Source organism: Elephantulus edwardii, unplaced genomic scaffold (genome assembly GCF_000299155.1).
Source record: "Elephantulus edwardii isolate Elephantulus edwardi_28Jun2011 unplaced genomic scaffold, EleEdw1.0 scaffold00280, whole genome shotgun sequence".
Lineage (NCBI taxonomy): Eukaryota > Metazoa > Chordata > Mammalia > Macroscelidea > Macroscelididae > Elephantulus > Elephantulus edwardii.
Genome location: NW_006400030.1, coordinates 2341164 through 2363003, shown reverse-complemented (window position 1 = coordinate 2363003; position 21840 = coordinate 2341164). Strand labels below are relative to the sequence as shown.

Below are 21840 nucleotides of genomic sequence, written 5' to 3'. Positions count from 1 at the left end.
AAAAAAAAAACAACCCCAAAAACCCAACCTGTTACCTGGATAAGAGTACTCTGCATTCACATATAGTTTTCACAGTCCAGAAAACTTTCATGAATTTATTTTATGCCATGATGGAGTCCAAGGATATAGAGACAGCTTAGTTAAACACTAACCTAGAATCTGGCAGCCTGGTTCCCCTTGTACAAAACAGAGGGGGTAAAAACTAGGTTAACTTTCTTGAAGTCTATACCAGGAAAGAACCTTAAACACCTCTCACAATTACTTCATTTCATAAATGAGGACGCGTAAACCTCAGGAGAGTGACCACATTTCCAGGCCATACAGCTATTCAGTCACAAAACTGGGATTAGAAATGAGTCTTCTAAGTTTGAATTTAGACTTTTCTCTTTTTCTCATTGTCTCTGTCTAATCAAGCCTAAACAATTACTCTGAGAGCACAACTTTAATGAAAATATTTATATTTTAATGTATGGATGTTTTCGTAAAAAATCAAGAATGTTTTGACTTGTTACCAGCTGTCTATGGTATGAAGTGTGTTGCTCATTTATAACTGAAATCTATTAGAATGTTCAACTCTAATTATGCCTTCCAGAAATCACTTCGTTGTCTCTGGGTAGGTTAAACCCTTGACTACCAAGTAAAAGGTACCAACCATGGGCACCTAGGAAGAAAGACCTGGCAACCTACATCTGAAAGATCCTTGCCACTGAAAATCCTGAAATACATGAGGGGCTACCATGAGGCAAAAAATTGGTAAACTTGACAACAACAACTTTTGGGTTGGTTTTTTTTTTTAAATTTAGCATTATTCCTTAAGCTTTTATAATCTTTAAAAAAATTATTATTTTTTTGTGTGTGTACCATCACCTTGGATCTGACTGGTACAGGAGGAGATTGTCCCTCCTTCTCTAGCAGAGGATCTGGTGGATTCAAAAGGCACACCTCTGGGATTGCAGTGCAGCTTCTTGCCAGTAGGCCACCAGAGCTTCCTCTAATTTTTTAAAGCAAAGTGCAAATTAAATTCCTAGTGAAACTCTTTTTGGTGATTTTAGTTAGAATTAGCCACTCTTCTCCACATAGCCACATCGATTCTGTGTGTTTTAAACTGTAGGTCAAGGCCCAGTAGTAAATCATGCAATCAATTGGGTGGTTCACTCCCACAAAAGAAATAGCACAGAAAACTTGCGTATCACTCGTAATGACATTTTAACAATTACTTTTTGAAAACTTTACTTCAGGTGTGTGGGTGTATGTGAGAGAGAGGAGAAAAGAGCAAGGGTGAGCTGGCTGGACTGTGATGTAAAATATTTTAAAAACACAGACTTGGAAGATGATACTGTAAAACATACATCTTCATGTGTAATAATAAGCTACATGACCACCAAACTGCTAGAGGTTTGGGATGCTGATTTCTTTGTATTGCCCAGTGAACTATTACCTTATGTGAACTCTGGAGATATTGAGTAATTATGAAAATTTGAGAAGGCAATTGAAGAATGAAAACCAGGTAAACTGGGTAAGAAGTGAGTGAATGCTTGAATTTATTCCATGTAAACTTTTACATTTTCTTCCTCTGGATTGTTAATATTAAGTGGTTTCCAACCTCATATTGTTGCAGCCAAGAGCCGTGTTTGGTATCTGTGCTGTGGGGTTGTCTCTCAGTCACCTTCAATATTCCATGTGAGGTGGTATAAATACTACTTCCTGCTTATGCTGCAGCTGTCATTCAAGGATCTTAAATTGCTTTATGAGCAGGATCTGGTGATGAGTGCTTGGCTCCACTTGGCAGGTGCCTGAGTTAAGAGCCAGTAACTGGCTGAAATCTCTGAGGCGCTGGCTGATGGCTCCCTCTCCTGCCCTGTCCTTCCCATGAAGGGAGGAGTCCTTGCCCTGGCTTGTTTGTGAGCTGGTGTAACCCATCCAGAGTTTTTAAGATTCTACTAAACTAAAATGTTTCTTTGGTAGTGGCTGGGGGCTCTAGTAAGGAATTGGCCTGCCAATTCAAAGGCATTCAGTTTGAATCTGAGAGCTGCTCTGTGAGAGAAAAAGAAGCGATCTCCTTCAGTGTGATTTGGCCTCTGAAAACTGTTTGGAGGGTCAGCCATGAATCTATCCGAATAGCATATAGATAGCAACAACAACAACATGAGAGTTGCTAGGGTGAACATGGGTGGGAGAAGATGTGTCCTAATAAATGCTACCAATTTAATTCCTTCAGGGATGGAGAAACATGAGGGGAACTGGGAAGGAAATGATTAGAGGAAAGCATTTAGATCCTTAAAGCAATCAAGACACCCCTGTAATTGGTAGCCATTCAAGATTTGCACCTAACAAAAAAGATATTTGAAACATAACTACCATTTTGTGCACAAGTGCTCTTTTCTCCAACAGTCTTACTTCATTATGCGTTTAGTGTCCAAAGTAGTCATCAAGACCCGAAAGACCCATCACACACCTCTCTACTTTCTCCCCTTCTCTTTTTCACAACACCCCCCACCCACCACCTTGAATCACTCCCCCTCCCCATTTCCTGGAAGCTGCTGGGGGTCAGTCCCCTCTCTCTTCCGAGAAGCTGTTAACTGCCTGCAGTTGGGCCTGGAGGCTCCAGGAGGGTGGCAGCCTGTCCCGCCTGGAGTCGGGTTACACCACTTGTGTCTGAGTTCACGCAGCATGTTCCTCTGTCAGGGATTCCGCAAATATCTCCCTGAGGTAAAAAAGGAAAGTGCGCTGCCCCAGCACCCAGAGCCAGCCTGCCCTGTCCTGGGAGCCCCTGAGAGATCGCCAACAAGCGGAGCCATGTCACCATAGCCTCGCGTCCCCGCAGCCTCAGCAGCGTTCCCGCGGGTCCCTTCATGCCGCGGTGCAGCTGCGCTATGGTCCTGGGGTGAGGGGGTGACTGGGAAGGCTCCTCCCCATGGGTTGCCCACCATGTCTAATGGATATCGCACTCTGTCCCAGCACCTTAATGACCTGAAGAAGGAGAACTTCAGCCTCAAGCTGCGCATCTACTTCCTGGAGGAGCGCATGCAGCAGAAGTATGAGGCCAGCAGGGAAGATGTCTACAAGCGGGTGAGTGCAGGGGCCGCTGGGTCAGGGTTGGGGGACTGCTGGACGCACCCTTCCTCACCCAGGCTCGTCCTGGCTCTTGGGGTGCTTATCAGTGACAGAGGTGTTTGCGTTATAAGTCTGGACATTTTAAAGTCCTGTGACCTTGGACAAGTCCATTTCACCCTCTAGGTGTCTGCTTTCTGTGCTCCTCTGTAGAGGGAGAGAGAGCAAATTTAAATCAGAACCTCTCAAAGGCTGGTATGGAAGCCTGTAAAACAATTACCCTGAGAACTGGTTTAAACAGTTTATTTCCTGCCTCACCCCCAGGGAATCTAATTTAGTAAAGACAGGGAGGAGCTTGGAGATTGGAATGTTTTAACGAATCCCCTACACCCTCAGGCAGGTAGTTTCCAGGCCACACACAGAAACAGGGTACCAGAGAAAGAGCCCTTCTAGCTCTAACCCAGCGGGAAAGAGGTTAATGAGATTCTGAAGGAGAAGAGGGCCAGGGCTGATGAAAACTTTGCATTTCTTGTGAGAATCATGTTCACTTTTGAGAATGGTCTTATAGATAAACTTTAAAAACAGAATCTTTGGAGTTTTAGAGTGTAGTAATAGTTTGCCTTTGAATGAAGAAGATGGTAGAGAAGAATGGACTAGCTCTTGGTGCAAGGTGAGATGGCAAGGGGAATGGGTACTTTCTCTGGAAGGAAAGATTGTCTTGACTTATGGCTGATGAGTTGAATGGGGCAGGAAGACCCAGTGGATTGCTGAGTGGAGGGTGAAATGAGATAACACCTTGATAAGAGAATATTAAGCAGTGTTACAAAGATTAAGCTGCTTAATTAGTTACCACAGCAAGTACCTGGGGTTGGTCCCAGGAGTCTACATCATAGAATGATACAACACTTGACATTTTACTGTGTGTCCTTTGCAGTCAGAAAAAAAAAAAAGCTGTGAAGCATTGAAGGCTTCTCATTAAAAATCAGATTCAGGAGAAGAGCTGATGTTCATGAAACTTAAACAGTTATTTCATAAATTTAGCTAACATGAACAGCTAATTCTGGGATATTTGCCCAGTCACCTCTTTTTGCCTGAATTTCCACGTTTCACCTCAATTGTCCTGCAATGAGTCCAGATTTGTTTTCCCCTCATCTGTGTGTCTGTGGAGTGAATGGGCCTCATTGGAGCTGCCAGAAGATTAGGAGGCTTCTGTAAAGGACAAGTAAAGGTTGTTAACTCAGATGGGAGTCAGGAGAACAGGAGTGGGAGTTTTGCCTCAGGTTAAGAAAAGTTAATAAATATGTTTACTTAGCAGAGAGAGGAAGATTTTCTCCATAACTGTCTCCAAAACTGGGTAGAAAGGGGAAAAACTTGTCTACTTACCAGATAATTTGAAGAAGAATTTAAAAAAATCCAGAATCAAAGAACTGCTTGCATCATCTGCTCTCCCTGCCTGCTTACACTTGCTCAGGAAACAGTTTTCAGGAAGCACTGGGTTGAGCAAAAGAGCACCCTGTCTGTCCTGTAAGATGAAAGCCAAAGCCACCACCTGAGCCCAGTGCAGCAGAGTGAGTTTACAGTGACTCTCCACTGGCTTTTCAAGGCTGTAAATCTTTACGAGGGGGACTGTTCATCTTTCTGCCATGGTGTGGCTGGTGGGTATGATTCTCTGACCTTATGGTTAACAGTCTGACACTTTGTGCACTATGCCACTAGGGGCCCTTATGCCTCCCCAAGAAAAGTGCAATTAATGATATTACAGGGCCTGGAGAGAAGCAGATCTCGGCACATTATCATGTGCAGAAGTGGTAACCTTCTATAAGAGTCTACTGCTGCTACTTGTCCCATATAGAAAAGAGGCCTGATCCTGTCTCTATTTTGTTCACTGAAAGTGAGGACATTTGCTACATAAGACTACAGCCTTCAATATGGACTATATCACAATATCAAGAAGACAAAATCCTCACCACTGGGCCAATAGACAACTTCATGATAAATGGTAAAAAGACTGAAATTGCCAACAATTGGATCCACAGTCAGCTGCCTTGGTACCAGCAGTCAAGAAATGAAAAGACATATTGCATTGAAAAAGTATGCAGCCAGACCCTCTCCAAAGTACTGAGGAGCAGTGATGTCAGTTTAAAGATGCAAGTGCACCCAACTCAGGTCATGATAGTTGCAACCATTTGCTGTGCATCTGGAGCTGGGGAATGAATAAGAATCACAGAAGAAGAACCGACACCTCTGAGTTGTGGTGTTGGAGAAGAGTACTTGATATCCCATGAACTGCCAAAAAGAATAAACTTGTAGTAAGTGCAGCCAAAGTGCAAAGATGGTGAAGCTTAATCTCATATACTTTGGGCTTGTTGTTGTGTGCTGTTGAATTGGAATAGACTCACAGTTGATCTTCCAGCAGTTCGCTTGCTGAAAGTAAGGAGGATATGCATCGCTTGTTGCAGAAGACCAAGGACTACAGCCTTCAGTATGGATTACATCTAGACATCAAGAAGACAGAGATGCTCACCACAGGCCCAGCTGTCAACATAGAAGCTATTAATGAATTCATCCTGCTTGTATCAATAATCAATACCCTTGATACTGGCAGTCAGGAAATAAGGAGACGTATTAACAGGACAGAGCATAGTTTAGGGCTATTGTACATAGGGTCACTATGAGTCACAATATACTTGACGGCACATAACAACAACATTAATAGCATTGATCAAGTTTGCTGTCCGGTATCTCTCCAAAATACTGAAGAGCAATGATGTCAGTTTGAAGACTAGGGTGAGCCTGATTCAAGCCATGGTCTTCTCAGGCACCTGCTACACATTAGAGAGCTGGACAAGGAATAATTATGATAGAAGAATTGATGCCTTTCTTTGAGCTATGATGTTGGAGAAGAGTACTGAATATTCCATTGAATGTCAAAAGAAAAAAACAGATATGTCCTTAGAAGGGTGCATCCAGAGTGCTCCTTGGAGGCAAGGATGATGAAGTTTCGTCTTTCATACTTTGGACATGTAGCTAGGTGAGACTATTCCTTGGAGAGGGACCTCATGCTGAGAAGTTGGAGAGGAAGAACCCAATGAGATGGATTGACACTGTGACTTCAGTAATGGGCTCTAGTGTCTCAGAGATGATGAAGATGGCACAGGGTAAGGGCAGGGTTTGATTTGGCTGTCCATAAAGTTGATATGAGTCGTACTTGACTCGATGGTACCTAACAACAACAAAAATTTACATGAGAGAAGATTGCCTAGCTTTCTCTGGCAGAGCAACCAATAGATTTGAGCCATGTGCCTTCAGGATTGCAGTGCAGTTTTTTGTCATTAGGCTACTATGTTGTAAGGAGAGAATATTCCTTGGAGGGGACATCATGCTTGGAAGGTGGTGTGTCAGAGAAAGAGAGGAAGACCCTTAACCTGATGGATTGATACAGTGACTGCAGCAATGGACTCAAGTATGTCAGAGATGATGAGGATGGCACAGGATAAGACAGGGCTCAGATCTGTGTTTCATAGGGTCAGTATGAGTCATACACAATACCACAACACCTAACAACCATACCAACAACTTGTCTCTATAATTGTCAGCTCTATAACTTGTCAGCTATAATTGTGAACAGAGCAGTCAGGTAACTACTGGCCCCATGTGATCTGAGACATCCTCATGTTACTCTTCCCTCTTTTAATGGTGTTATTTATCCCATTTTGATATGACTGTTTGGAAAAGACTAAAGGTGCTTCTTGATGGTAAAAAAAGCAGTTAATAAATTGACTGCTAATGAACAGGCTGGAAGTTTGAGTCTACCCTTTGTGGAGTCTAACAAAGAAGGGCCTTGAAGGAAAGAATCTCTTCTGAAACGTTTGCCATTAAAAATGCCCCAGAGCTCAGTTCTGCTACCCTCAAACATGTGCTGTTTCCATGAGTTGGAAACAACTTGACAGCAACTGTTTTGTTGTATTTGGAGGGGTTTTTTTTATAAAAAAAAAAGGGGGGGTATTAGGTTAAGATGTTGTTATTTGGGAAGCAGAAAACATAAAGTCATTATAATCATATTAACATTCTAGCTGACACTATAGTCTACCACACCAAACAGGGAGCTCTGGTGGCATCGTCTTTAGGAAGTTGTGCTGCAAATCCAAACGCCAAAAATTTCCCAGCCACTCCACAGGAGAAAGATAGGCAATCTCCTCTTTTGCACCTTATTACAGGTTCCCAAATTCAGTGGAGGTGCAGCTGTGTGTTGGTTCAGATTTGATGGCAATGACTTTAATTTTGATCATACCACACAGTGGTAGGGAGCTCGGGTGACCTAGTAGTATCTGTCAGCTGTTCTATGGGAGAAAAATGAGTGGCCTCCTCCTGTGCAATTAGCCGCCTCTGAAAATCCACTGGAGGGTGAGCTAGGAGTCAATTCCAACTCGCTGGTACTCCACACAACAGCATATAGTGATGAGGAATAGAAAGCAGGGTGGTAAAAATTGTTTAACCTCTCAGCGTGTTTCAACTTCTATAGAACTGGCTTTAACAATCATGAATAGCTCCGGAGGCACTTGAAAGTTATATGTTGAGACTATGAATAAAGAGAAGCCATGAAGATTTAACAAGAAGACTTAATTAATAAAGCTCTTTGTAAATATAGTAGCTTCATGCAGAACACAGAAAGAGGATAGTGACTGTATTACTGTCACACCTATTGTCTTTGAGTAACACTGATTCATGGCAAGCCTCTACTGGGTTTTCAAGGCTATAAATCTTAGTAAGAGCAGCCTGATTTATCTTTCTCCCAAGAAGGGCTAGTGGGCTCAAACCACTGATTTTTCAGTTAGCAGGTCAGCATATAACCACCACTGTGCTTATTCTTACTTAAGCAAAATGATAAATGAACCACTGCCTCTACTCATCATCAGGTTTGGTTTCATACCTTCATAGGAGGTAACTCTCCATCTTTGTCCCTCAGAGTGGCTGTTAGATTTGAACTGCCAACATATTGGTTTGCAATCTGGTATGTTATGTACTCTACCACCAGAGTTCCTTGAAAAACTCATTGCCATCACATCAGTTTTGTAATTGCATAGGACAGAGGAGAATTGCCCCATAGAGTTTCTAAGACACACTTCTTAACAAAAGCAGACTGCTTCATATTTTTCCTGCAGAGTGGATTGTGGACTTGAAATACTGATATTTCAGATAGCAGCAAAGCACTTTGTCCACCAGGATTCCTTTGTCATGCTCATTTGTATTGCATTTTAAAATGAGGATGATATTTGACTCTAAAATCTCACCTTCATATGTTCCAATGCAAGTGTCTTTTTGTATTCACACTGTTCTCTCAAGAGGTTAGCCAGCTTTATTAGCAGCATGGCTGATAAGGAGACACTTAGGATACATGCTAAATCAGGGGTTCAAATAAAAGTAGCTTTGTTCCATTATCATACTTAATTCTCCTTCAACTTTGAAAGGACAATTCCTTAAACATGGCTGTTATTGTTATTGTTGTTATGTGCCATCAAGTCACTTGTTAAACATGGTAGCCACATTAAATCACACTCACTGAGTTAGCACCTGCAATAATTTGGCTACTACACATGAGATTTTTTTTTTTAGGAAAACAAATAATTATGTATATGTAATGCAATTCTATTGTGAATAGTAATGATTTCATTTATTTACATATTTTGCCTCTGTAGATGTGTGTTGTGATATTTCTACTTCAGAGGGGGAAAATAGTGAGAGATGATCAAGCATCACACCTTGATGACATGACTTCAGGGAACGGAAATAGGGGAAATTTGAAGAAGAGAACTGGAGAGAGAGAGAGAACGAGAGAACATTTTTCTCTTTGTGAGAGACAAATCCTCCTTCTTGTTGTTGTTGTTGTTGTTAGGTGCCGCCAAGTCATAGACAACTCATAGTGATCCTATGAACGAAAGACCTGAACACTGTTCATAGAGTTTCTGGAGGCAAGCCATTTCAGAAGTGGATGCCACTCCTTCCAAACTTGTTTTAATCGAGGAGCTCCACCAAACACTGTCCACGATGGGTAACTATTATCACATTTGGCACATCAGTGTCACAGTGTTCAATATCACAGCAACCACTAGTTACCTCTGTACAGCAAATGGACAGATCAGTGCTATACCACCTAGAAGAATGTTTGACAGAAAACCAATTTGAACCCGGCCCAAGGGCCACAGATTAAAGTCACCCACCTTCAGCGTGGTAGCATAACTTTCTGCCCACTAGGCCAATGTAGCTCTCTCTATGTTGTCATTGTTATTGTTGTTAGGTGCTGTCTATAAAGGAAACAGATTTTTCTTTTAGGAAAAGTTGTAGGAGCTAGAGTTGTGTAAGATCTAAATGTACATTCAAAACAAGTAAGTAGAAAGGAGTTAATTTGCTTTGGGTTTTGGTTCTTCTTTTTTCAATCTGTTCAGAGAATATAAAAGTAAATTTAAGAACGATACTCACTCATTCACTGCTGTTGAGTTGGTTCTGACTCCAAGTGAACTCCCCCACCCCAGGCAGTTTCCAAGGCTGTAAATTGCAATGGGAGGCGAGTCCCCATCTTTCTCCAGTGGAGTTGCTGGTGAATTTGAACCACTGGAGACCCACGTCTTGCCTTTGGGTTAGCAGCACAGTTCCCTACAGACTACACCACCAAAGCTTCCTAAAAATTCTACAGCTAAGTAAAGGAATCCTGGTGGCACACCGGCCAAGCACTCAGCTGCTGACTGCAAAGCTGGCAGTTAAACCTGCCTGATGCTTCCATAAAGATTTATAACCTTGGAAATCCTATGAGGCAGTTCTATCTGTCCTATAGAGTCACCATGAGCCACAATTAGACTCATGGCAATAGGCCTGGTTTATAGATTAATAAAATAATACAAAATTGTACATTAAAAATTGTTAGACTTGCTATCTTTTGTTGAATGTTTACATTAAACTATCCTTTAAATTCCATTTTGGAAAACAATTATAAAAAGGACCTTTTGCATACAGAGGTTATCACTTATACCTGCGTTAGAGTCCCTGCGTTGCACAAACCATTAACACAGAGTTCAGGAAAGTACTGTAATCTACTTTCCCAAAACTGTGCATTGAAAATCCTGTCCTGAAAATGCAGAGTCCTGCTTTGACACACATGAGGTTGCCATCTGAAAAATGACAACTGATTAAGACCTACATGATTAGTACTACTGCCCCCTCTTGATAGTAAATGTTTACCATAGTGTGATGCAGTCCATTGGGAGTTGTCCTGCTAATCCAAAGACTGGGCCTCTCTGACTGTTCAAACCCACCACCAAATCCACAGAAGAAAGATGGGCAGGCTCCTCCTGTGCAATATGAACACTTCCTGGAGGCTTAGCTGTGAGTCAATTCTGACTTCAAAGCAAAAAGTGTGAGGTTTTGTTTTGGTTTTCCCCCTCACTCGTTAATTTGCAAAATTTGAATACAAATTTGAACAGATTCAATTTCCCTCACCCTTCCATCCATCAAATTATACAACCCAATGATTAATTCCTCCCTCCCCCTGCACAACCACATCCCTCTGCTTCCAGCCTCTCCCACCCCTCCTGGATCCTTATTCTCATTCTACAGTAACGGTTTTATATAATATTTTGAGCTTATACTCAAGCTAAGGAAAAAAATGAAACATTACAGTACATATGACTTGTGATTCTGGAGCAAAGAAAATACTGCAAGCCGCTCACAGCTGAGTATGGCCCAGCCCGATGGAGACTGGCTTGCTGACATTTCTGGAGTGCAGCTGCTCTGATAAACAATTTCTGGGTGGTAACTTGGCTCACTTCCTTGTTGTTGATTATTTAATCTTGCATCTTCTCATGATAGCCAAGTGTACCACCACTAGAAACATGCCCGACCATGGAATTTATGAAATTTACTACTGTGTGGTTAACACTCAATTTCCAAACATTGCATATAACCACATGCCCCATGGTGAGTCCTCACTTCTAGTGCATTTTGTTAAATTTGCATGTATTGCTGATCCATGCTGTTTTAAAAAGGATTCAAGGTTCCATTTTAATAGTGTGATTGATCCAATACAACAGATCAGGAACAATAAATGTTGTCATTCTGCATTAGATTGAATCAATATATAAATATGATATAATTGATGTTGGAAGGTTGAAGGGGAATCTAGTCTTTAGATAGAAGTTAGGAGGGTTGCATTTCATTGTTTATGAGCTTTTAAACTGCTAGGGTTTTCTAATTTTTGAAATTGGATAATGCATATCCGGGGGAAGATCTGAGATTTATACCTAACACACATTTGCAGCTAGGATTTAAAAATCATGATTTAAAAAACCTTACTGAGTTTACTTGCCTACAAACTTCTCACTATTTCTACTACACAGCTGTAATGTGTCTTCACACTTTAAGAGTATAAGCCAGACAGACCTGGAATAGAATCTTCAATCTACTTCTTATTATCTGTGTTAACTTGGGCAAATGGTATAATCTCTCTAGGATGAAATGGGTATAATAATAGCACCTATCTTATTGGATTTGGGGAAGGATTAAATAGGCCAGATAGATGGCCTCACCACAATATCTACCACATAGTAAACCCTCAACAGATATTTCTCATTACTGTTACAAATTATATATGTAAGTTCAATTACTTGGCAATTCACAAGTAGATCCCCTTTTTAACTCCAAATCTGTTTATTTCTCCTCAATATTAGATCTTGTATCATTTCTCCTGTTTGCCTTTTGTACATTTTTATTTTCCTGTCCATAAATAATACAAGAAAATTAAAATGTTTTTATTGAAGCAAATTTAACCCATGACTCAAATATACAAATTTTTTTTCAAAAGGAAAAATAAGAAACCTCACAAGTAGCTTCACATTCTTTCATTCATTAACAAACAATAAATATATTCCAAATATTATACTGGAAGCTGAAAATTCAAAGATGTATAAAGCCCAGGTGATAGACTTCAGGGAAAAGCTGTGATAGAAATGTGTACAGAGAATAAGGGAACTCGATGAGATATCACTAATGGGACTCAGCAGAGTCAGTGCAAGGAAAATTCTACAAGGGATTCTTTAAGATGATCTCCGAGTTGTATCTTCAAAAGGAGGAGAGCTGTAGTCAGTCAATGGATGGTAGAAGAAAAGGAGAGTGTTTTTGAAACAAACAACCATGAACAAAGCCTCATGGCAAGTAACTATATATATGTGCAAAGAATTAGAAATGGTATTGGATTGCTGAATTTTACATACTATGTATAGAATTGTGTGTGTAGAATGGGAGAAATGTGGGAAGTCTCCTCCTCTGTGATTTCCTGCCTCTAAAAACTCTCTGGCGAGTCAGCTCTGAGTTGGTTCCAACTCAATGGTACACAGCAACAACAACGTGCACAGAATGAGGCGGAAGGGCATACAGGATACAGTCCTTACATGCCACTTTAAGTTGTATGTACGTCTTCGTGAGGGTAATGAGGAGATACTGATGGCTTTAAGCAGCAGAGAACATGCTAAATCTTTTTGGTGGCTGTGGGCAAGATGGATTCAAAGCTGATAAGTAAAGAAGTCAGGACAGTGAAAGGCCAGGCAAGAGATGATGAAGGCTAAGTAATAGCAGTAGGCCAAAACTCAAGGCCATCAAGTTGATTCAGATTTATGTTGATCCTCCATCGGGTTTCCTAGGCTGTAAATCTTCATAAGAGGAGATGGGGGGAGAGGGGAAAGATTACCTACCTGCTGAGGAGCAGCTGGTGGATTTGAACTACCAATCTTACCTTTTGCATCTCAACGTGTTATGTACTGTGCCACCAGGGCTCCTCACAGAAGCAGTAGTAGTTGTTGTTATGCTGTGTAGTCAAAAGTCAACTCATAGCTGGCCTTCCATCAGTTTTTCAGAGACTCTAAACCACATGGGAGGAGATTGCCCATCTTTCTCCTGTGAAGTATCTGGTAGATAGATTTGAGTTACCTATTTTTGAATTGATGGTACAACTCCTTTCCCACCAGGCTAACAGTACCCTCATAGAAGTAAAAGGGAAGAAAAATATCCCACAGGACTTGGTGATTGTGGTACTGGGAGGATAAAGGGAAGGGAATCAAGAAGACTCCTGGATTCCTGGGTGAGACAAGTCATTTTTCTGGGCCTCTATTTGTTCATGTATAAAAGGAGTGGGCTGGGCCAGGATGGATGCTGACTTTCCTCCCAGCTCTGAAGTTCCGTGATGCTCCACAGCCTCTTTGTGTGCTCACAGCCCAGCCACCCCCACCCCCCTCTCCACCACTCACCACTCTCCCTGCTTCTCTGATGCAGAGCTGAGATGGCTTCAGGACAGCCAGCCAATGTCAGGGGAATCTAGTGCTGTTACCAGGTAGCTGGAGTTATAATTAGCCCAGTTACTAGGGAAAAGCTGAGATTCTGCATGCTGCTGGGAAAACAGCTTTTCCTACTGCATGAATTTCATTGTTTGCAGGAGCAAATTCGATTAGAATTGGGGAGGTGCAGGTGATGGGTGGGGGCTTTTAATGTGAGTTTTGGAGAATTACATTTTTGCCCACAATAAGATATTTATATTGTTAAAAAGACAAAATGGCCCTGTGCCAGGACTAAACATCATCTTATCTGTGGCAGGAAGAGTGGGACCAAATTTTGCCTTGTTCTGTATGTTGAGTAACTGGAGAGAAACTGAGTGGAAGGAAGATAAATAAAAACATAGAATCATAGTTTAGAGTTAGAAAGGATATTGACGATAATTTATTTAATTCTTCAATTTTCAAATAACCTTTTTTTGTTTCAAACTCATTTTTGGTTTATAGAAAAATTACAAAGTACTATATGCCATCCACTTAGCTTCCTCTAATGAATAGCACCTTTATTCTTTAAGTTAACGGCACTCCAAGACTCAGAATCGCAAAGTTACTTGCTAACATCACACAGAACATTCCTGGCCAAGCTGAGACTAGAATCCAAGAGGTCTGGCTTCTTGTCCAAGGTTATACTCAAACAAAAAAAAATGGATTTACTGTATATGTTTGCTAGTCTTTCTTTCCTCTTGTCATTGTTGGATTGAAATGGAAGCCACGTAGCAGGAGCTAAAGCAACTCACAGTTAAATGGTGCTGCACCCTGTCTGTGCCTGCGGCCCAAAGAAAACAGAGTCTGCTTCTTGACATACCCTAGCCCAGGAGTTTCACCCATGCTTTCAAATGCCACTGTGAATATTTTTCCCCCTGCTCTCCTTCCTGCCTTTGCCATCTCTTCTAAGCAAGTTAAACTCCACTCTGTTGCACATGGAGAAGGCATACGGTGGGGGCTGGCGCAAACTGGAAAGGGGCCCACCCTATCATGTTAAATAGCAGCTAATCCACCCACACACCAAAAGGCAGTGATCCGATGTGGTACATGCCGTTCTGTGGAGAGCTAAGTCACAGTCATGTGGCTTTCTGCCAAGCAACTTTAGAATGGACTTTGGTCCACCCTGGGCACTTAGCATCCCTGCTATTTGTAAACTTGGCCTACAGTGGTGGGGAGAGAATGAAAGGCACTGGCTGACTTATAATGCCAGCTTTTCATCTCCCAACCTCATGAAAGGTCCTGTTGCTATGTAGCCACCTCTTCATGCACCCAAGGGTCTTAGAAAACCCACACAGAGGCTTGGGGAGAGGAAGCCTCCTCAGAGGCACCTGGGTCAATGGAAGGAGGCTGTCAGCATGAAGGCTGGGATCCAGAGTGGCAATAGGAGGGCCTAAGCACTGGGTTAGGAAATAGAGTTTGCTCAAGTCACTCTGCCTTGGTAAATTCATAGCTCCTTCCTGAAAACACCCAGCTGGCATCCTCCTTCAGCAATATCCCATCACCTCTTCCTATTCAAGTTCTCTCTGATCAAGCTGAATATTTGCTTGATACAAACACAAGTCTTGCCTACAGCTCAACTGATAACAGGCAAAGATGTCATCACTCTGCTCTAAGGTGAAGAATTTCTGGATTCAGGGTTGTATCCCAGAGTCATCCTGACATAGAAATCACATGAAGAAGGTTGTGAGCTTCTAGGGCTCTGGAGAGGATATCTCAAAGAGGGAAGCAACAGGCCTCATTTCTCAGCATTTTTCTTTCTCTCTGGCCAGTTGTAGGCTGTGGGATTGTGGGAAAGTCCAGCTTGATGCCAAACCATTTAGCGCTTCAGTAGGGAGGGTCAGGACTATAGTGATCAATCCCTGTACGCTTCTCTAAAACTAAGGGTGAGAAAAGAGAAAAGTTGTGTGAAACTTGGCTCTAAAGGGGCCAGGTAAAGGGATTTAACCTGAATTTCTGTCCATATGGCTCTATCAGTCAGTCCTGGAGTTCTACCTTGGGCTTTCTCAGGCCTGATTTTGATCCTCCCTTCCACTGCTAGCTTCCTAGAGGAAATAAGATGATGGGAAACACATGTTCTTGAGGAAACATAACGTGGGGACTCCTCTCTAACCACTTTTAGGCCTCTTATCTCTGAGACTGATTTCCAGAACTTGTCTTTCTCTCTGGAATAAGTATTCTCCTCATTCTAGTGCTTTTTGTCCTATGTCAGGACTCTTTCCCCCCAGGGCCATTCATACATTGTGTTGTTGTTATGTGCCGTCGAGTCGTTTGTAACTCGTAGCGACCCTATGTACAACAGCCCTAAACCCTGCTCTATCCTGTGCCAATTGCATTGCCTCTGACATAGCCATCCCAATTACCCCAGTCACTGAATCAATCCGCCTCATAGAGGATCTTCCCCTCCTGCGCTGTCCCTCCACCCTACCAAGCATGATGTCCCTCTCCAAGGACCTGTCTCTCCTTACAACATGTCCAAAGTATGTCAGATGAAGCCCCAGAATCCTTGCCTCCAAGGAGCAGCCTGGTTTAACCCTCTCTGGGATGAATCTGTTTGTTTTCTTGGCAGTCCATGGTACATTCAATCCTCTTCTCCAGCACCACAGCTCAAAGGCATCAATTCTCCTTCTATCCTCTCTAGTCACTGTCCAACTCTCTGATGCATAACAAGTGATTATAAAGACCATGGCCTGTATCAGACGCACCTTAGTCTCCAGAGAGACACCATTGCTCTTGAGTACTTTAGAGAGGTCCCTAACAGCAGACTTTCCCATCGCAATATGTTTTTTGATTTCCTGGCTGCTGGTGCCAAGAGTGTTGACTGTGGAGCTGAGCAAACTGAAGCTGTGAACAATCTCAATCTCTTCGCCATCCATCTTGATGCTTCCGATTGGTCCAGTGGTGAGGATCTTTGTCTTCTTTGACATTGAGCCTCAGTCCATACTGAAGGCTGCAGTCCTTGACCCTCTGCAGTAAGTGCATGAGGTCCTCCTCACTTTCAGCAAGCAGGGTTGTGTCATCTGCATAACGCAGATTGTTGATAGATCTTCCACCAATCCTAACGCCACGCTTCTCCTCATAGAGCTCAGTCTCTCAGATAATCTGCTCTGCATACAGGTTGAAAAGGTATGGAGACAGGACACATCCCTGGTGTACACCCTTCCCAATTTTGAACCATGCAGTGTTGCCCTGCTCTGTTCTGACTACTGTCTCTTGGTCCAAGTATAGGTTTCGCATTAGCACGATTAAATGTTCTGGGATTCCCATTCTTCTCAGAGTCAGCCACAGTTTGTTATGATCCACACAGTCAAATGCGTTTGCATAATCAATGAAACACAGATAGACATTCTTCTGGTATTCTCTGCTTTCAGCTAAGATCCATCCAACATCACCTACAATATCCCTAGTACCACAACCCCTTCTAAACCCAGCCCGGACTTCTGGTAGTTCACTGCTGATGTACTGTTGTACATTGTAGGGAAAATAACTGGCAACTATCTGTCCTTTATATGTATTCTGCAGACATTTTATTGAGTTTTTAAATTTAAGTTGAAAAGATAAATTATAGAAGAAAAAAGAAATGGGTAAACGTGTAAAACTTATGCAGGAAGAAGTTGGCCTGTCAATCCAAAGGCACACAGCTCTGATCCACCAGGTTTTACTCAGAAAAAAAGACGTGTGTTCTCTTTATGTGCCATTTACTGCCTTTTAAAACCTGCCAGAGGATCAGCTATGGGTTGATTCTGATTTGACGGCACACAACAACATGTCCCGTGGTTTATATACATTATACACATTTAAGCTCAATCACAGAGTATCCGATGGAGTTGGTGTCCTGTCCTCATTTCACACAAGACGAAGTTTGCAATTAATAGCCTCAGAGAGTGTACCTGGTATCCCAGCAGCCACATGGCCTAGTTCGACAGTTAATGAGCAAAGCGCTGGCACATTCTTAAAGCTACCCACTATTTCAAATGCAAATGATGTTTTCCAGTGAATAACTCTGCACTGTAGTAAGGCTTGACTGAAAAGAAAAGAAACAGCATTGGTAAAAGGTATCTATTTTCTTAGTGGCTTTAACTAAGATTGTGGCAGGAAGAAGTATCATTGTCTCGTTGGCGTATCGATGGTAAAGGCAGCATTGATCTTATTTTTCCTGTGGAGCTGGTACAGTTTGCCATGTGGAACGTAATAGAGTTTAGCCTATCCCCTGAAGGGCTTGTTGCTGAACCTGGTCTAGAACTCCAAAAATTTGAGGAAATTGGGAAAAATGCAAACCAAGCTTCAAAATTAGAAAATGACATTATTCTCATAAGGCAGTGGAATTGAAATCTTTCAATTTGGGGAAGAATGTAATCAGAGGTGACTTAATAGCTTTTAAGTATATATCTTCATACATGGCAGGTAGTAATTAGCTTTTCTGGCTCTGAGAATACACACAGGGAGATCTTAGTTTAAACTAAGCATTAGGTTTGATTTTAAAAATATTATTCAGTACCTGTCATGCTCTAGAGGCTGTTAGGGGTTCTTAGGATAGATTTCAATTAACAAATAAATAAGCGTTCCTGCCCTTGTGAGCTTATATTAGCGTGAGGTGTCGCATAATGAACAATAAATACTATAAAGACATCAAATATGAAGAATATTAGAAAGTTAAAAATCCTCTTAAGAAAGATTGTTCACAGCTTTAGTTTGCTTGACTCCACAGTCAACACTCTTGGCACCAGCAGCCAGGAAATGAAAAGACATACTGCGATGGGAAAGTCTGCTGTTAGGGACCTCTCCAAAGTACTGAAGAGCAATGGTGTCTTTCTGGACACTAAGGTGATACAGGCCATGGTCTTTGCAATCACTTGCTATGCATCAGAGAGTTGGACAATAACCAAGGAGGATAGAAGAATTGATGCCTTTGAGCTGTGGTGCTCGAGAAGAGTATTGAGAGTACCATGGACTGCTAGGAAAACAAACAGATTCGTCCTTGAAAGGGTTAAACCTGGAGGCAAGGCTCCCTGGAGGCAAGGATTCTGAGGCTTCTTCTGACATACTTTGGACATGTTGTAAAGAGGGACAGGTCCTTGGAGAGGGACGTCATGCTTGGTACGGTGGACGGACAGCGCAGGAGGGGAAGGCCCTCTATGAGGTGGATTGATTCGGTGACTGGCGTAATCGGGATGAGAGTGTTGGAGACAGTGCGATTGGCACAGGGCAGAGCAGGGTTTAGGGCTGTTGTACATAGGGTCGCTCTGAGTCGCAAGAGACTCAACAACAACAACATCTTGGAGGAAGTGCAACCAGATACTCCTAAGAGTCAAGGGTGGTGACACTTCATCTCATTTAATTTGAGTGTATTTTCAGAAGGAACCAGTCTTTGGAAAAAGGCCTCAAGCTGGGAAAGGTAGAAGGTCTCTGAAAGAGAAGAAGATTCTCAGTGAGATGGATTGACTCAGTGACTACAACCATGGACTTGGGCGTGACTAAAATCATGAGGATGGTGCAGGGTATAGGGCAAGGTTCAAATCTGTTGTTCAGAGGGTTGCTATGAGTCATGGAACTCTGGTGACCGAGTATTGAGGAGTTGTGCTGCCAATTCAAAGGCACATGGTTCAAATCCTCCAGCTACTCTGCAGAAGAAAGATGGGCAGTCAACTCCTGTGGAATTTACTGCCTCTGAAAACCCGCTGGAGGGTCAGCTATGGGGTGGTTCAGACTCAGGGGCACACAACAACAGCAACAAGTCAATGACACCTCATAAAGACAACAAACATTTCTATTGGTCAAGACTCCAGGCACAGCGTAGTTGGAACCTCTTCATAGGTTCTCGCTAGGCTACAATCAAGGCAGTTGCTGAAGTTGTATTGCACTTTATGGGGGGAACAAATTGCTTCTGAACTTACTTGGGCTATTGGCAGAATTCATTTCTTTGCCAACTGGAAGTAAAGTCCTTGGCTTCTTGCTGCCTGTTGGCTGGAGAGTTCCCAGAGTAGTTTCTTGCAGTGCTTCCTACTGATTTATTCTGGTTCAACCCCAGGCGAATAATTTACATTTCTACCTCAGATGCCTTTAGTTAGAATCTACATTTTCAGAACAGCTTTTCGGATGATTCAGTAGTATAAATTTGAATGAACCAACTCAGAGCCCTGTCAACACGTAAGTCTTGAGTTGCGATCATAGTAATCTGCAGTGAAGAGAAGGGACCTGTAGAGATGGCTCCCTAGTCAGATGTCATTGAGAGCACTACGTCTTAGAGAAACCCTCGGAGTCTATGGATCTCTTTTTTGTTGTTTCTGCCATCGAGTCACCTGTGACTCACAGAAACACTATGTACATTAGCTCCGAACTCTGTCTTATACTGAGCCAATCTCATTGTCTCCAACAGACCTAATCCCATTTCTCCAGTCACTGAGTCAATCCATCTCATCCAGGGTCTTCCTTTCCTGCACTTTCCTTCCATTCATCCAAACATGTTGTCCCTCTCCAAGGACTGGTCCCTCCTGGCCACATCTCAAAGTATGTGAGATGCAGCCTCAGAGTCCTTGCCTCCAGAGAGAAAAATGGTTTCATCTTCTCTAGGACTGGCCTGTTTGTTCTCTTGGCAATCTATGGTATGTTCAATAGTCTTCTCCAGCACCACAGAGGCATTGCTGCTTCTTCTGTTACCCTTAGTTGTTGTCCAGATCTCTCATTCACAGCAAGTAATTGTGAATACCATGGCCTGTATCAGGTGCACCTTAGTCTCTAGCCTGACATCATTGCTTCTCAGTGCTCTACAAATGTTCCTGAAAGCCAACTTTCCCAATGCAATTTGTTACTGATTTCCTGACTGCTGGTGTCAAGTGTGTTGATTGTGGAAGACAGATAAATAATAATATGTTTGAATATTAAGAGTCATTTTTCAAAAGAAAGGAAAATATTGATGTATAACAGAATAAAGAGACTTGTTGGAACATTGTTTGAGAGACAAAGAAAGTGACACCTAGTACATAAGTGGGAGGTTTGGCTTTAGATGGAAGCATGGATAGTTTTCTCTGTGGTTGTAACTGGAGAGGCAGAGTGTGAGAAGGAAAACACTGGTAGGTGGTTAGACATGGCCGTAGGAGGCTCCTAGAGTCCTGTGGTTGTTTCCATATTCTCACTGAGGTAGTCAGGGAGGTCAGCTGAGAAGATGAGAGTGCAGATCTTGATCGTTAAGGAAGAGGGAAAAGTGAAAATATTCATAAGGAAAGTGGAAGTATAAATGACCTATGGGTGCATAGTGTAATCATATTATGATTATACTCATAAGCACATATGCGCCGTGAGTCATAGTAATCATACTCATACTCAGCAGCATTAAGGACTTGTTTGAAATTTGTGACTATGGATATAAAGAAAGACATGTCAACAAAGTTATGTTTGTCTTTACGCGCGCTCAGCTGCGCACACAGGTGTGAAGTGGGCAGAGAGTTGAATTTAACGAGAGTCAAAGTTTTGCCAAGACAGCAAGGGCCGTTTAAAAACTTGTGGAATCAGTGGATTGTGAGGGGTTTGAGTTTGGGGTCTAGAAGTGAGTGATGTGAGCTGGAAAGACAGAAGCTAGTGTTCCTAAGATGGTATGCATGAATTGAAACGGCAAGAGTGTTGATCGTGGAGCTGAGCAAACTGAAATTATTAACAACCTCAATCTCTTCTCCATCTATCATGGTGTTGCCAGTGGGCCCAGTGGTGAGAATCTTTGTCTCTTTGATGTTGAGCTTCAATCTTTATTGAAGATGACAGTTCTTGATTTTCTGCAGCAAGCGCTTCAGGTCCTCCTCAGGACAAGTAAGGTTGTGTCTGTGTTAGTAATGAAACACTATTCATTTTTCAGAGTTCAATTTCCACCTCCTCAGATGCCTGGAGTCATCCTTCCCTCCTCTGTGCTCTTCAATTCAGATACAGTATGTAACACTTATTGTTTAATCCATGGCTGGCCATTATCTTTCTATTTATAGAAAGGATAAAATGACAAACATTTTAAATAATAAACTCACTGTGGATTTGCTCACTCTTAAATTTCCTCTCTAGTCTTCTGGTAATAATAAATACTGAGATTTGTGTTGATGGATGCAGATGCCCTGGAAGCGGCAGATGAGGCTCATCTATACAGTAAGCCGGTCAGCGGAGACCACCTGGCTGTCCTTTGCCAAGCCCTCCAATGAGAGCCCCAGCCTGGCTTTAGAGCTTTCCAATTGAACTTCCAATTCTTTCTGGCATGGAACAGGCTCTCCCAGAGAGGGCCTAGGGGAAGTTGAAAGACAATTCCATGAGAAAAGGAATAGAATAAGAAAGAGAATCTCCGAATAGTGCAAATTACTTTAACAGTTGGCTGTGTCTTAATTTTGAGCAACTTTCATTCTTTCAATAAATAGATAATAATCTATATGTGGCTCTGTGCTGGCAATGAGGATACAATGATGAA

At 42.2% G+C, this 21840-nt stretch overlaps 1 protein-coding gene across 2 annotated transcripts in view; it reads left to right on the top strand.

Moving 5' to 3' along the window:
• LOC102856966 (myomegalin-like) overlaps positions 1 to 21840 on the top strand; it is a 95227-nt gene that overhangs the window by 38177 nt on the left and 35210 nt on the right. The window contains exons 1-2 of one of the 2 annotated variants that reach the window (XM_006900321.1): positions 2593 to 2709; positions 2959 to 3069. In XM_006900321.1, the coding sequence (XP_006900383.1) occupies positions 2671 to 2709; positions 2959 to 3069 (150 nt within the window). In that variant the 5' untranslated portion in view covers positions 2593 to 2670. Of the gene's footprint in view, positions 1 to 2592; positions 2710 to 2958; positions 3070 to 21840 lie in introns of those variants that run through there. The other variant, XM_006900320.1, reaches the window with a different exon arrangement.